Below are 14,357 nucleotides of genomic sequence, written 5' to 3'. Positions count from 1 at the left end.
TCATCTAGGAAATATGATATTTTAAGGAGATGGGTTAACTTCTCCACAAAAGGTGTGACAACCAAGATTTATGCTTGAATTTGGTAAGTTGTTCTCAACTATACAGTTTTTGATTGAGCAATAATCTGGCCTGTTGAGAAGCAATATTGAAACCAGATATTGAGTACTGCTAAAATACTATCACCAGACTGCTTCCCAGTCCCCTTCACCTGCAGCAGGTTCAGTCGGCTAATTAAGAGACCACTGTGGTTTGTCTTCATATGGAGCCTTAGGAACTCTATCCACTGTTTTTTCTGAGCGTTTCCAAACACCTAACAGCTGGTCCAAAGCTCTGACACAGAATACCCTTCACTCCAAAGGGTTTTTCAAGAGAATTCTATCATATTTTAATGGTTGGAACAGCACTTTGCATATCACCCTGTCAAAATGCTTTTGGATGACCATTTGCCACATGAATGAATGTTAACCTAGCATTGAATTGTTCTTTCCATAAAAGCACTGATTGAGTCTTTCTTTTCTTTTTGCTCATGATCAATATAAAACATCAGCGTATCAACAAATGTCTGTGAATGGAAGTACATGATAGTACTACATGAAACACTACTAATGAGAAACAAAGGCTATTTTGATGACATTTATTATCATATTGTTGTTTTGGACATGACCAGTGAACAGGTATAGACTGGGAACCCTGCAGGTGGGTGGAGAAAGCTCAACTGAGTGTTCAGAACACACAATGGACTGTATTCAGACCGTGTTTTGAAGACTGCTTTGAAACTCACTTCTTCCGCGTAGTTTTTCAATGTGTGTCCAGCACTGGAAGCTTCTCCCTAAAGACAAAGGGGAAGAAAGGTTGAAAAACTCAGGAGGAGGGACAGAAAGAATGAAAGTCATGGAGGGTAGTGAGATCTGAGAGCAGCACTGAGGCTTACTCCTCCCACTGTCTCTATTGATAATTAGGAGAGTCTCAGTTGGGCAGTGCCTGCTCTTTAAAGGAGATGTAACTTTTTCAAGATGACAATATATCTTTCAAGTCAATTTTGGTTAGTATAAATAAATAATCAGCTGGAGTATCTAACTAAATCTTAGAGCAGAATGCTAAACAAATTTATGAAATTTGCCATCATTAATTTCATAAATAAGTTCCTTAAATTAGGCCAAGAAGAGAACTTGCTAATTCTGTAAATTTGTGTTAAGATCTAATACCTGGACTTAAAAATATTTTATGAAAAGAGAATGCATCATTAACCTCTATATCCAGTGTTTACATTCAGTTTTTTTTTCACCTTACCAGCATAGAAGTAGTAAACTTTCCATTATTTGTGTCTTTTACTAGCACTCTTATTTTTTATCTTGAACACTAGTACCCACTGAGATTGAAATCATTGAAATTTAAGACATCCAAGTTAAACATATATTTCAAATTGTCAAACAGCTTGTTAGTTTAAATAAGTAATATTTTTACACTCCATGGCCAGAGACATTTGGAAACAAATTCTGAGATATCATGAAATAATAAATTTTAGGCCACCATATGTGTTTAAAAGATAAGTAAATAAATGTGAATAAAGCTTACATTGGTTTCTATGGAATCTTTTTTTAACTTTTCAAGGACCCTCCCATATATTATCTGATTGAATTGGTTTTTTGTTTGTTTTCGTTTCAGGAAAACATGAGGGCAAAACATCTTTAGGCCAATTTGATAGGGAGAGAAACTGAAGTCGGAATGGGATGAGTTAAATGATTAATGTCAAGGAGTATTGCTGGGACTGGACATCATTCTGACACTCTTTTACCTTGCTTAAATTTTTAAAAAATAATAATGTAAAAAATTAAATTTACTTTGGTTAAATTTTTTTTTTTTCTGATGTGTGCTCCCAAACACTTGGGGGTGGAGAGAAAGTAGCATCAAACATTAAAAATTAAGCTAGGAGTAAACTGCCAATATTCCTAAAAACATAGACATCACAGGTCACCTGAACCACAGAGGTGGGTACTATTTCTTCCCAATTCATGGGTTCCACTAGCGAAAAATCAATATGTTGCAGATTAAATGTTTCCAAATGCTTCCAAGCTTGTAGGATTTTCAATGGATAAATAGTGAAAGAGATAAGATAGTTCTATTATTTTAAACTGAAGCATAAACTATTTGGAAAAATTGAATCCATATAAGTCCTCTAAACTGCGAGGGATTTAACTCCAAGTACACAGAGCAGGCTGGAAACTCACTTCGGATAAATGTCTTAGAGTTGAACTTGCTACACTAGCTGCCCTCATTTGAACAGCTGGAGGAGGAATGCTGTGGGCTTGCCCAATGTGGCTCTTTTGTGTGGCAGAACTAGTACTTTGCATAATAATAATCCCTTCTCTGCTTGCTCAGAGAGGAAGGTGGCAAACTGCTTAGAGTTATGGATGCACTTTCTGGGCAGGGAGCACTTGAAGCCTGCCTGGTAGCCTCTGAACTCAGGAGGGCTCACAGAGGGACAGCAGGAAGCAGCTCACTGAGGAGGGAGATTTGTCTCCTGGGAACTGGAGTGCAGCGGTTTTCCCAATTTGTACATTTGCAGTCTTCTGCTAGACCTGGTGATGACCGAAGGCTTTCTTGATGATCAAATATAAATAAAGCAGACTCCTTGACAGCTCTGCTTCTTCCCACAGTGCCAGGTCTGTGGATATCTACACCAGAGAAAATGACTGTGAAAGCTGATATGAGGACAAACTCCTTCTTGTCAGACTCAGACAAAATTAGAGAGGGAAGTTATGAGGGGGAGGACCCATGCCCACCTGTCTGAGATAAGGACTTTCTCAAGGAGTTTTCAAAGACCCAGAAGTCACCTCATTTTATACACACTCTATGCTTTGCACACCTTACATGGATGCACAGATCTGTGTAACAAAGGTGATCTTTAACATTCTTGAACACTGCAACAATTCAGACAGGGGTTCACCACAGAACACTGGCCCAGCAGTGCAATCTCCACCAGTGAACTGATGCCAACCCACCCTGTTCCCCACCACATGCGTCTCTAAGATCGATAAACTCTGTATCTAAGTAGCTTAACATAAATTTCTCCCTTTTGCTTTTAAACTTCCCCTGTCGTGACCTTCCTGAATACACTCATACTTTACAATGGCACATGTATTGCCATTACAATGCTCTGTCATTTCCAAATAAAATCATTATTTTTTGGGCAATCTGTCTGTGAGTGTTATTTAGCTTGGAAGAAGAAATCTACATGTTACCATCTGTTTCGTAGACTGGAATTTGGCTGCAATTGTCCTTCATAAATCATTGACAAGGTTGGCACCGATGAATAAGGAGAACAAAGTAAAAGACTCTAGGAGGAAAATACAGAGGAAGCAACTACTTTGCAGAGAGAATTACAAACGGGGCACAAGGCCAAGTAGACAAAGAACAAGATGTCAGCATCCCTGATTCTTAGGGTCAGGAGAGTTGGTTCCAGCCAAGAGCCCTGGTCCAATATGTCTATCTCAGGTTCCTCATTTCCATCTTGGGACCACTGAAATGCTGGATTCCCTCCTCCTGCTACCGGGGGCACCAGTGAAATATAATCCTTTCCAAACCCAAAGCTATCAATTTCAGTCCACCCTTTCTTAATTATAAAGAATTGGCATTTTAAGTATCAAGTCATTCTAACAACATAAAATTTGGGTAATCACCTGGAAGTGGATCAAAACTACCCCAGCACAATTTCCCTTGAAAAACAAAGAGGGTAAAGGGGATACAAAAGAGAAAGAAAGGGGCATGTGACGGAGGGAAAGGGCAGAATACATGGAAACTATGCATTAACAAAAAGAGAAAGGGGGAGAAAAAAGCAAGAAAAGGCATTTCCTGAAATATGGTTTTGCTTATCATGAATTCCTTATATAATCATAGTTGAGATGAAAATGTTTTAAATGTGAATTAGAAAATATATTGTAATGTTCAGAGAAAGTCAGAGGGGGAACTAAAGCGATTACAGTTTAACATCTGACAGGCATGTTGGCTATTGGAGAAGAAGGTTCTTGTTGCTCCCTTGGTTATTTTACTGTTAAAAAAACATTCTCAATGAGAAACAGAAAGAAGACAAGGTCCACACTCCCCTCAACCCATTGCCATTTTTCACTATCACAGCTTCTATTATTCCAACCATTAAGTATTTTCCATTCACCTTTTACTGATCCTAAGACAAAATGTAAAGAGACCGGCACTTGCATGTAGGGTACATTTATTCTCAAACATTACATGTCTAAGATCTCTGGTATTAATTTCCTTAAAAAAATTCCATGCAATCCCTATTTCATCAGAATGATCTTTCTTTCCACCTTCCAAATGAAATCAAACAGTAATGCTAACCCAGAGAACGCTCTCATAAAGGACCCGAGGTGTCTGTGACCCACAGAAAGACAAGAGCTCGATATGATCAGCCAAGGCATTTCTGACTCCAAAAGACCTGGAAAAGCTAACCCATCATTTATTCCACAAGTATTGGGTGCCAGGTAGGTCTTAGGATAAAGAATTGAGTAAAAATCAATCTTGATTATAAAAAAATCTTATTTTCAGAAAATAGATATACAAGTAATTCAAATCTAGAGGAAAATTTACTTGACACCAGTAAAACCAGCATAACTTGGGGAAAAGATAAGAGGAAAGAGCACCTAACTTTTCATTTATTTAACACACATGTGTTGAAAACTCTCATGTGCTAAGAATTGTTGAGTCACACTGCATATAATCCATGAAAATAAAGTATAGAGGGTAACACTTGAGGAAATTATTTTTAAGCTTAGTCCTAAAGGTTTGGCCAATTAGCCTGATGAAGGAGCAAATAAGGAGAAGGATTCATACTAAAAAGAAGAAAAATTTTGTGCAAGGGCCCAGGTGCAACTGAGCAATTAGATGAAACCACAGAACTACAGGGACAAACACTAATTATACTATACCCGGAAATGTGCAGTGTACTTTCAGAAATAAGGATACGAACATCACCTGTCACGTTCTAGTTTCATACTAGAAGTTTCTCAAATACAGCTGCTAACAGGGTGGCTGGATGTCATGGTTTCTAAATTATTACACAACATTCCTGAATTTATGACAGATGATGAGGAGATTGATTGATTCAGCTTTCAGAACTTGGCAAACTCCATAAGCATCAACTACGATTGATGTTCCAGAGAACGTGCAGCGATATCTATTTCCAACTGGTCCATAACTTCACGGACAATTTGTGCAGACCACTTTTCTCTGAAAATGACATATTTAGCCTGCACAGAAGACACTTGATGGCTTTAGCATTGCTGGGACCAAAAGACAGTGGCTCTGTTAAGACAAGATGTTATGATTTACTTTGTTTCTGAGGTCCATTGGTGCAGCAGGTTGCATCTGTAGCAGGAAGTAAAAATTTCAGACCTGATCAAATTTGTCCCTTTCAAGGAGTGGGAGGGTAGCTCAGTGGTAGATTGCCTGCCTAGCATGTGCAAGGTCCTGGGTTCAATACCTGTACTCCCCCCACAAAAGAGAAGGAGCAAAAAACACTCAATTGCTATGTGCAAAACCAATTTTTAAATGAAAATTAAAATAATTTACATATTTTCTTCCAAGTTTCTCAGCTAAATATTTCCTTTAGTGGTAATGCCCCTACCTAGAGAACTATTTACCTTAAAATAATGTAAACAAGGGCAGTGACAATTATGAGATCAATGACTATTACTAAGAATGTTAAATTTCAAAGGATTTATTTCAGTGTTCCTTCCAGAAAAGCAACTATTCAAGTTGAAAATTAAAAAAAAAAAAAACATTTTTATTCTTCATAATAAGAGGTTTTGTGTTTCCAAGTGGTGACTTTTTATCACTGAATATTGGACAAGAGAAAGGACAACATGAGCCGATGTGACTGTAAGAATGGATAATTGGTTTTAATGATTTTACATTGCACTGAGTTATAGGCTAAAGTATCTATTATTGGTCAATTGGCTTTAGAAAGATCCATCTAACATTGAACTAGTAGATGTTCCAGGCCTATATAGTCTCTGCTATGTTGATTAACTTATCAGTGTTAATATTATTTCACCATTATCACAAAAAACTAGTATTCATGCATACTTTCTGAAATGGTTTAGTGTGCCAACATAGCAAACTGTCACCATGAGCTCTTGAAGATACCTTTTCTTCTAAAGCTTGTTTCCTTGTCTATGAATTTCGGACACTAGAACAGAGTTGTGTTTCATATGACATAACTATTATGAAAGAGTACTAACAACTTTGAAGATTTCGGCAAAGTACATTCTTAATTGTAAATGTAATTGTAATCTTCATGATCCACCTCCCTCCTGCCTTTAAATTCTCTGCCACTGAGCTTTTCAAAAAAAAAAATTGATTTTCAAAAAAATCAATACATGTCATTTTGGAAAATGCAGAGTATCTGGATAAGTTCTTCAAGGTAAGTGAAATACAAATGTGGATCTCAAAATTTATTCAAACATATACTGTGTTCTTTTAAATTAAATTGAGTATTTGCAGAATGACTAAGTAGCTAAAGTGACCAATATCCTATACCATGACTCAGATGAGAACACGTGGGAAAATTGATAGCCAAGGTGCCTGAAATACCCAGAGTTTATGCCTCTTGTGTTCTCAGCCCATGTTTCCTTAATTTTAAAAGTGATCGATTTTTCAGATAAGTAATATTACTGAACATTTCTCTACTTTTAGGGAAACACAGTTTTCTCTTAACAGATGCATGGAAACAAATAGTTTTGTGTTTGTTTCTTTTAACAAATGCCTTTGTATTTTTTTTTTCATTTGATAACAAAAGACCAGTTTCACATTTCAGACATGTCTATATCATTTAATAAACATTAAGAAGTTATAGAATATTGAAAACTGTAAGAAAAATTATTTTTCACTAACTTGTAAACAAATGTGGGCTATGTAATACAAGAGTAGATTTGAAGTCAAAAGCATATTTTTAATCCTTAACACATTGATTTACAGGAAGCTCATTGTTTTGAAGTTATTTTTACTCTGTAAGGGTCCAAAGAGAATGATATCTGTAGAATTAATACTCAAATAAAATATGCAAAATTCATGAATGAACCTTATCTAACCTGCTACAAACTTGGCAGCTGATGCCACAGGCAGTATCACTAGAAGAATTCATGGTTTGCTGGGGGAAATGGGTAGAAGCACCATCAGTTGTCCAAGAAAAAGAAGTGACCACCAAAGAAATAAAAATAGTGACTTGGAGTGGGAAGACAGAGGACTCTTTGATTTCTTCAAGTTATTAAAATTACCAACTCTGAAATTTTACCTACAGTTTTTAGGATACTTTGAAAAAGCCATCCCCATTAGTGACCTGTCTCTACATACATTATTTCTTCTGTTTATGCGGGTTTGTTATGGGATAGACATTAGACTAAGACTGGTCCTGGGCTCTATGTTCTGTCAGAAGGTGACAAAAGTGGGGACATCTAGAAAGGTAAGAAAACAAGGAATACAGCTTCCCTGGGTCTCAGTTTCTTTAGCTGTAAATGGTGATAATGCCACTTGCCCCAGGGGTTATTGGAGGATTAAATAAAATAATGTCTACAAAATATATAAGAACAAAACTCTACTACCATTATTAATCACTATAATAAATAACAGTATTAATATTTAGGAAGTTTGCAGTGAATGAAAGAGGAAAAAAATAAAGCCAACCTAGTACCATGAAAGGTGTGAGTATCCCATGCCCCCGTCTTTGTATCACCTAATAAGATTTTATTCTTGGAAAATCTCAGCTGTGATGCCATTGTAGCAAGACTCCTCTGACCCACATGTTTGTGTTGCCCCACTCCACCATGAATTCCATGACTGCCCTGCCCCATCCCACATGCCCATGAGTCCTCAATGCCCCACCATTTGATTTTCTCCATGACTTCCTCCTATTAGAAAAATTGCCAACTGACCATAATGGCCTGAAGTAGTCTATTCTACATTGCTGGTTCCACATACTCAGTTTTGCCATTTGTGGGACTTGGGGAAAGAAGTCAAACAGAGGTCCAAATTGTCAAGAAATTAGTATATGCATGTATTCTGACCGTCAATTGAACTCCAAAGGACAGCCTCAGATTTAGAATGATTGTAGTACTTCAAATTCTGACCACAACTTGGCAGAAAAGAGAGAACAACAAGGGAGTGTGGACCCCTGACCCAATGTCCCTAACACCTTCCCGAAATTCCACATCTCACCATAAGGGCTCTGGGAACATTTGTGTGGATATTCTTACATGCCTGTCCAAAAATTCCTGCACACACCCCTAAAACAGCTACCTCTTCCATACTCCTTAGGCCTAGAGTTGAATCGTATGAAATAATAAACTAGGGAAAGAGGCCCATGTAGATCCCAGGAGTAGGGTTAGAATCATTTGTGCAAGGGATCCAGGATCCTGTTACCTAGCACATGGTCAAGTTTCGGATGGATTTACCTCCATGATTCCATGGATTCCTCATGCAATGGGAAGAAGCACAGCCTTGGGCTACTCTAAGGGTGTCACTGAAACACCCTGAGGATGGACACATTATCTCTAAACCATTGAAAGCACTTAGCATAGAGCTTGGCACCTCAGAGTCACTCCACAGTTGTTATTGAATGAATAAAGATTCTTACAAGGAGCAAAAATTTTTAATTTAATGGACAAAATATGTAGGAGATATGATTAGAAGATAGAAAAAACAAAGACTAATAGTTCTGAATCAGGGGGATTCTAGCAGTAAGAAATGGGTTAAACTCATATTTTAGATCTATTTAAGGTCAACAGGAAATTAAATCTAAATACAAAGTAGAAAGAGACATTTTAAGAATTAACTGGATAATGGTTCAAAATAATAGGTGAGCAAAAATAGACTTAAGGTAGACTGTAAAAATTAAAATGAACAAAAGCCAATTAAAATTTTGCCTACCATAAAGAGACATTCAGACCCAGCAGCTAAAATTGCCTATGCAGAGATCAAAATCAAAAATTCTCCCTAGGACAGGGGGTGTTTTACAGTATCATTAGCAGGGAAACTGGATTAAGTTCAGAAAGGAAACAAAATAGAAAAGGATGTGGAGGAGCTGCTTACAGAAAGTATCTTTTCAATCATATCCACTAACTGATCTAGACCCCATCAACCTAGACTTCTATTTTTGTTTACAAATTCATTTATTGTGACGTTAGTCCAAGAAAACTGTAGATGAATTGAAGAATCAAACCCTTCTAATTCCTGGGGGAATTTTTCCAGTAGGAATTTGTTTCATTGTTACATAGGACAGATCCATAGTAGAGTAAACATGTGAAGGACAAAACCACAGAGTGATACCAGACCCAACAACCTAATGAACCACAATTTGAATGCTTCATTAAATCTAAGACAAGGCACAGAGTGTGGGCCTAGTGATGATGTTCCAAGTCTCTTTGATGCAGCACAATTTTTCTTTCATGGTCTAAAACTCTTGCCCCTTCAAGAGCCAGAGTCCCAAGATGTTCTATAGGAAGAATTATTTTTTCTTAATTCTTATTCCAAAAAAGTAAATTTAATGCACTGACAGAACAAAGCTTACTTTGGGACCCTGAAAATGGCCAAACCACATCATAGAGAGTAAGAAGATATCTTCCATTCTCATGAAGGTATGCCCATCTTTAGAACCAGGTTCAAAGCAAATATCTTTTGAGGTCTTACTGAACATGACTTAACACTGAGGTTTATTACCATGCTTTTGCATGTGTTTGCATTTTAAGAAAACAGCTAGGATCAGAAGCAGCGGAGCCAAAAAAGATTTCCTGCCGGTTCTGGGAGTCTAAAAGTCAAAACTTTCAAGAGAAAAGGATAATTCTTATATCATGTGTAGCCTAACTTTATGCACTCTTAATATTACTTGAGGTAAACACTTGGAATTTGGGGTACTTTTTGACAATGAACTTCAGAGTCAAACTAGCCCTGTCCAAAACTCATACCTGTACAGCACATTACTCATGTTAGGATCACTGCCTGTTAGTCAAATATATTAATGTAATAAAGCCAGTCACAAAAAGCACAAAAAGCAGCCTCAATATTTTTATGGATCACAAGTCTCCCAGGAGAGTTCTCTTTACTCTTGGAGGATGTTCTTTAAAGCCCAGAGACAACACAAATCAAACTTAGCAGGGCACCTGCTACACAGGGTTTGGCCTTAAATTATTGGGAGAATCTTTAATTTCTAATTTGGCCAACCACCAGACTTAAGGCTGGCTGGCTGCCCCCCAAGTGCACTCCAGGCAAGGAGGTGAGTGGGAGCGATGCTGGCCAGTTCTGCAGAGGAGAAAGAGTTTCAACATTGATAGTAAGGTGAAATAAATGCTCAACCATAAATTTTTGAATGTAGCAAGAAATTGAAAAGTCACCCAATGAAATACTTGTAAAATACTGTTTCATATTTTTTTAAAAAAATATGAAAATAGAGTTATAGAAATAAAGACAACGGTTCCATGCTTAAAAGGGGGGTTCTAGTTAACTATAACTTTAGTATGTACTATATGTGCAGTGGAAGCTGCTAAAAATGCTATTTCAAGAATAGACATCCTTAATGCAAGTACAGTAAACAGCTACATTTATTGTATTTATTTATCCCACCATGCCACATTTTTATTTTTTCATGATTTTCTTAGTGCATTATAATTATATATAATAGTGTGGTTCATGTTCAGATATGCCCAAAGTACAATTCACTCCAATTCACTCCCCTGTACTTCCCCTCTCCCTCTTTCCATTCCTCCTTCTGTTCCCCAAGACCTTTAGCTTGTTGATGGTTGAGCTGTACTTTCCTAATGGAATTACTGTATTTAGGTTTGGTGTATGGGAGGGAGAGGTAACTAAAATGGACAAATAAGGCCATAAAACAGATGATTGAAGAAATTGCTCATTTTTCATCAGAAAGACTGAAGACCTAAGTAAAGAGTGATCATGATATTTAATTAACTAAAGATTTTGAAGACTGAGGGGAAATGGAAGAAATTAAGGCTTATAGATCAAAGTTTCACAAATGAGGAAGCAGGGTCAGGTTAGTAGCTCAGCGGTAGAGCGCTTGCCTAGCAGGTGTGAGGCACTGGGTTCAATCCACAGCACCACTCAAAAATAAATAAATAGAAGTGTTATATCCATCTACAACTAAATATATACCTCATATATATATTAGATATCATATACATATATTTCACATATATATTTATATATATGTATATATATGAAAGAACAAATCTTTAAAAACAACATGAGAGAGGAATGTTCTAGAACAGTAATAACACATGGGTGGGAAGATAAAATTTCAGGAAAGAGCTAGTGCCTAACATCTTGAGGGCAAAATCAGACTGTAGGCTGTGGAAAGGGCTCCTCTAAGGAAAAAGTTGCTCTATATTTTAACGTTAAACTTGTTATATAATTCCTCTCCTAGGCAACTTGGTCTCTTCACAATCTTGCAAAGTTGGGCCTCTAAAGTGAGGCAAAATGGTACTGAGAAAACAAAATTGGACTCATTTTTTTAATTTCTATGATTATAAACCTGCCACATATAATTTAGGAGAATAAGGTGAGATCTTCAGTGACTCAGCCTTGCTTTTGACTGTGTTGTCCAAATAAAGGAAAGGAAGATGGCCTTTCTCTAGGACCTGCTACAGACCAGGCACATGTATTGCTGTACTCAATCCTCATGATAATCCTGTGAAGCAATTATCTATGTTAAAGCTGAAGAAACTGAAACTAAGAAGGTTCCAAGGTAGGACTGAAGCTTCACTACACAGCCTGCCATCTTTCTAGAAGACAGAGAATGAAATTAACCACTATGTGAGTTAAAATAAACATTTTAACTGGGACAGAGGTTAATGTAAACCCATGCCTGGACTCCTAATCCAGTTTTCTTTTCATTTTTTGTTTGTTTGTTTATTTGTCTTATGTTGCTATTTTCCACTTATAAGTTCTGCTAGTCCAGGGCCAACCCAACAAATTATTTACATTAAACCTGAAGGCAATTTATTATTATTATTATTATTATTATTATTATTGTAGACAAGTGAATCACTTGCAGACAAGTGAATCATAGTATATGTAAAGTTGCTTCAAGGAGAAAAAAAAATAAACTATTATGAGTCACCAAATCTATTGTTAGGGCCTTAGAATTTAAGAAATAATAATGTGAAAACTTCATGCCCAGATAAATTTGTTGATTTCTTCCAGAAGAAGGAAGTTAAGAACAAGTTTTAGAATCATTCAGTGTGTCCTCCAAGCTTGCAGGATATAAACAAATCATTCAACACTCCTGGGAAGCCAAGCCCCCAAATCAATGGAAAAAGTATTAACTTTGGAAACAAGAAAAAATCTGGATCACTTTTTCTGTCTCCCATTAGGTGTGTGGCTTTTGAGGCAAGTCACACAAACTCTACAAGTTTCTTATTTTTCAGCTGTAAAAAAAGAACAAAAATAAGAATATTTCAATTGAAAGATTTAGGGGCAATGTCTACAACTCACAGTGCCAAGCAGTAGGTAAAATAGACCATTTTGACTATTACCTGTCATTCCAATGTGATGGCCTGCCACTCTCCTCTGTCACTGCATGTGGGCTCCCAACCTCTATTGCAATGACCCTTTCTACTCATTCACATAGCCATTAACCCAGAGGCTACCTTCTCTGTGCAGTTGTCTTGGTCACTCTCTGTCCTGCTGTTTGCAGTGGGTGCCTTCCCATGTGCATGCTGTGCATATAGCTGTGACAGCACTCTTGTGCTCTCACAAACATTGTTTGCAAAACCACCCTTCCCATGATACTGTAAGCTCTTTAATATCAAGGAGTACACCACTCATTTCCAGATCCTAATACCTCACAGACTACTTTACAATAAAAGCTGTTCAATAGACTGTTGTTGAATGAACACACAAAGTCCAGAAGGTCAGTGCTACATGTTCTTTCAGGGTCATAATAAATCATTTTTTAATAATAGTTTTATGTGTCAATCCACTGAGAATATTTAAGAGTTCAACAGATTTCAAACAAATGTGCATCCCACACCAGAAGACACTGAAGCAAATGGGGTGATCAGGCATTTGTGGAAGAACAAGAAAGTTTCAAATTCCATCTTTCTAGTGTTTGTTCCTTCAGCATAAAAGAAAACTAGATCATCATTGTTTTCAACTGAATGGGGGTGAAAGAAACATACTGCAAAGATAATAGATGTTAAATTTAAATTTCTGGATAATACAATATCTTGTACTCCCTCAAGTGTGATGGATGTTTGCAATCAGTAAAAAAATGCAATTTGGTTTTACATGTAAAATATTTGGTTAGAACAGCTAAGAAGAATACAACTTGTGTGTATCTATTATGTACATGTTTGTATATGTACATGTGTTATACATTTTTTTTTTTAAAATGCTTCCTTTGGGCACTCTTTTTTGAAAATTCAAATAGTTGAAGTTAAAATGGCTAACTTTTAAATTCATCATTACTGTCAAGATTGACATTAAGGTCACAGCTGTGCCAATGATGCTAGGAACAGACAGAGGAACCAAAAGCATAAGTCACTGTGATTTTACTGCTGTATTTGGAAGAACTTCAGATCTGACTGAAGGAAGTCAGGCAGATCTGGTAAGGAAGTCTACCTATTAAACATAGCATACTAGATAAATGATGAGTCTACAAGGACAACAAAAGAAAACAAAGTCTAAGACAGTACTTGGCATGGTCTACATTGTCTCTACTTGGGGTGAAAAGAAGTGCAGTTACAAAAGGCCCCCAGGTTCCCACGCAGACTGCAAGCCGCCACCATCCCTTATAACTCTTCCTGCCAGAGTTTGGAATAAAGCTAGCAGACTTGAAAAGCTTAATTAAAGATAGTCCTTAATAATGGAGCTTTACTCCCTGATTTCTCAGAACTAATGTAAATACATTAATATATCACTCATTTCTGGTCTGATATTCCCAGCCAAGTCAATTGCTGACTAAGTCATGTGGCTGGGATTCAGCTTCACACAAGATCCTTCCTAAGTCTCTGTTCTGACTTTAACTTAGCTGGGAAATTTGCAGTTATCAAACCATGGAATGGACTACAAAATCCATTGACCCACAGGAAAAATTAAACAAGTCCACATGGAAGGAAGGGTTCCATGTTATTGTGGAACTAAATATACATCTATATAATATTTATATATAGGCAGCCTTGCCTTCTTTACATCTGCCATCCCAGTGGGGTCCTAGATGGGTCAAACTGTGTATTCATTACATTATCCCTCCCAAACAGGTTGGAAACCCGTTTAAGGATGCAGTCTGAGCCTGGTGTACTTGGTTGGACAATTTCCATCCAATAATTCAGGA

General features: G+C 37.0%; 1 protein-coding gene across 1 annotated transcript in view; it reads right to left on the bottom strand.

Annotated features, from left to right (window-relative positions):
* LOC306641205 (uncharacterized protein C8orf34 homolog) overlaps positions 1-14,357 on the bottom strand; it is a 490,512-nt gene that overhangs the window by 32,711 nt on the left and 443,444 nt on the right. The window contains 1 exon segment of the mRNA XM_079106179.1: positions 783-830. Within this exon segment, the coding sequence (XP_078962305.1) occupies positions 783-830 (48 nt within the window).

The sequence above is a fragment of the Sciurus vulgaris genome, assembly GCF_902686455.1.
Source record: "Sciurus vulgaris genome assembly, chromosome: 1".
NCBI lineage: Eukaryota > Metazoa > Chordata > Mammalia > Rodentia > Sciuridae > Sciurus > Sciurus vulgaris.
Note: the sequence above shows the minus strand (reverse complement) of the source record. Positions and strands in the feature narration are given on the sequence as shown.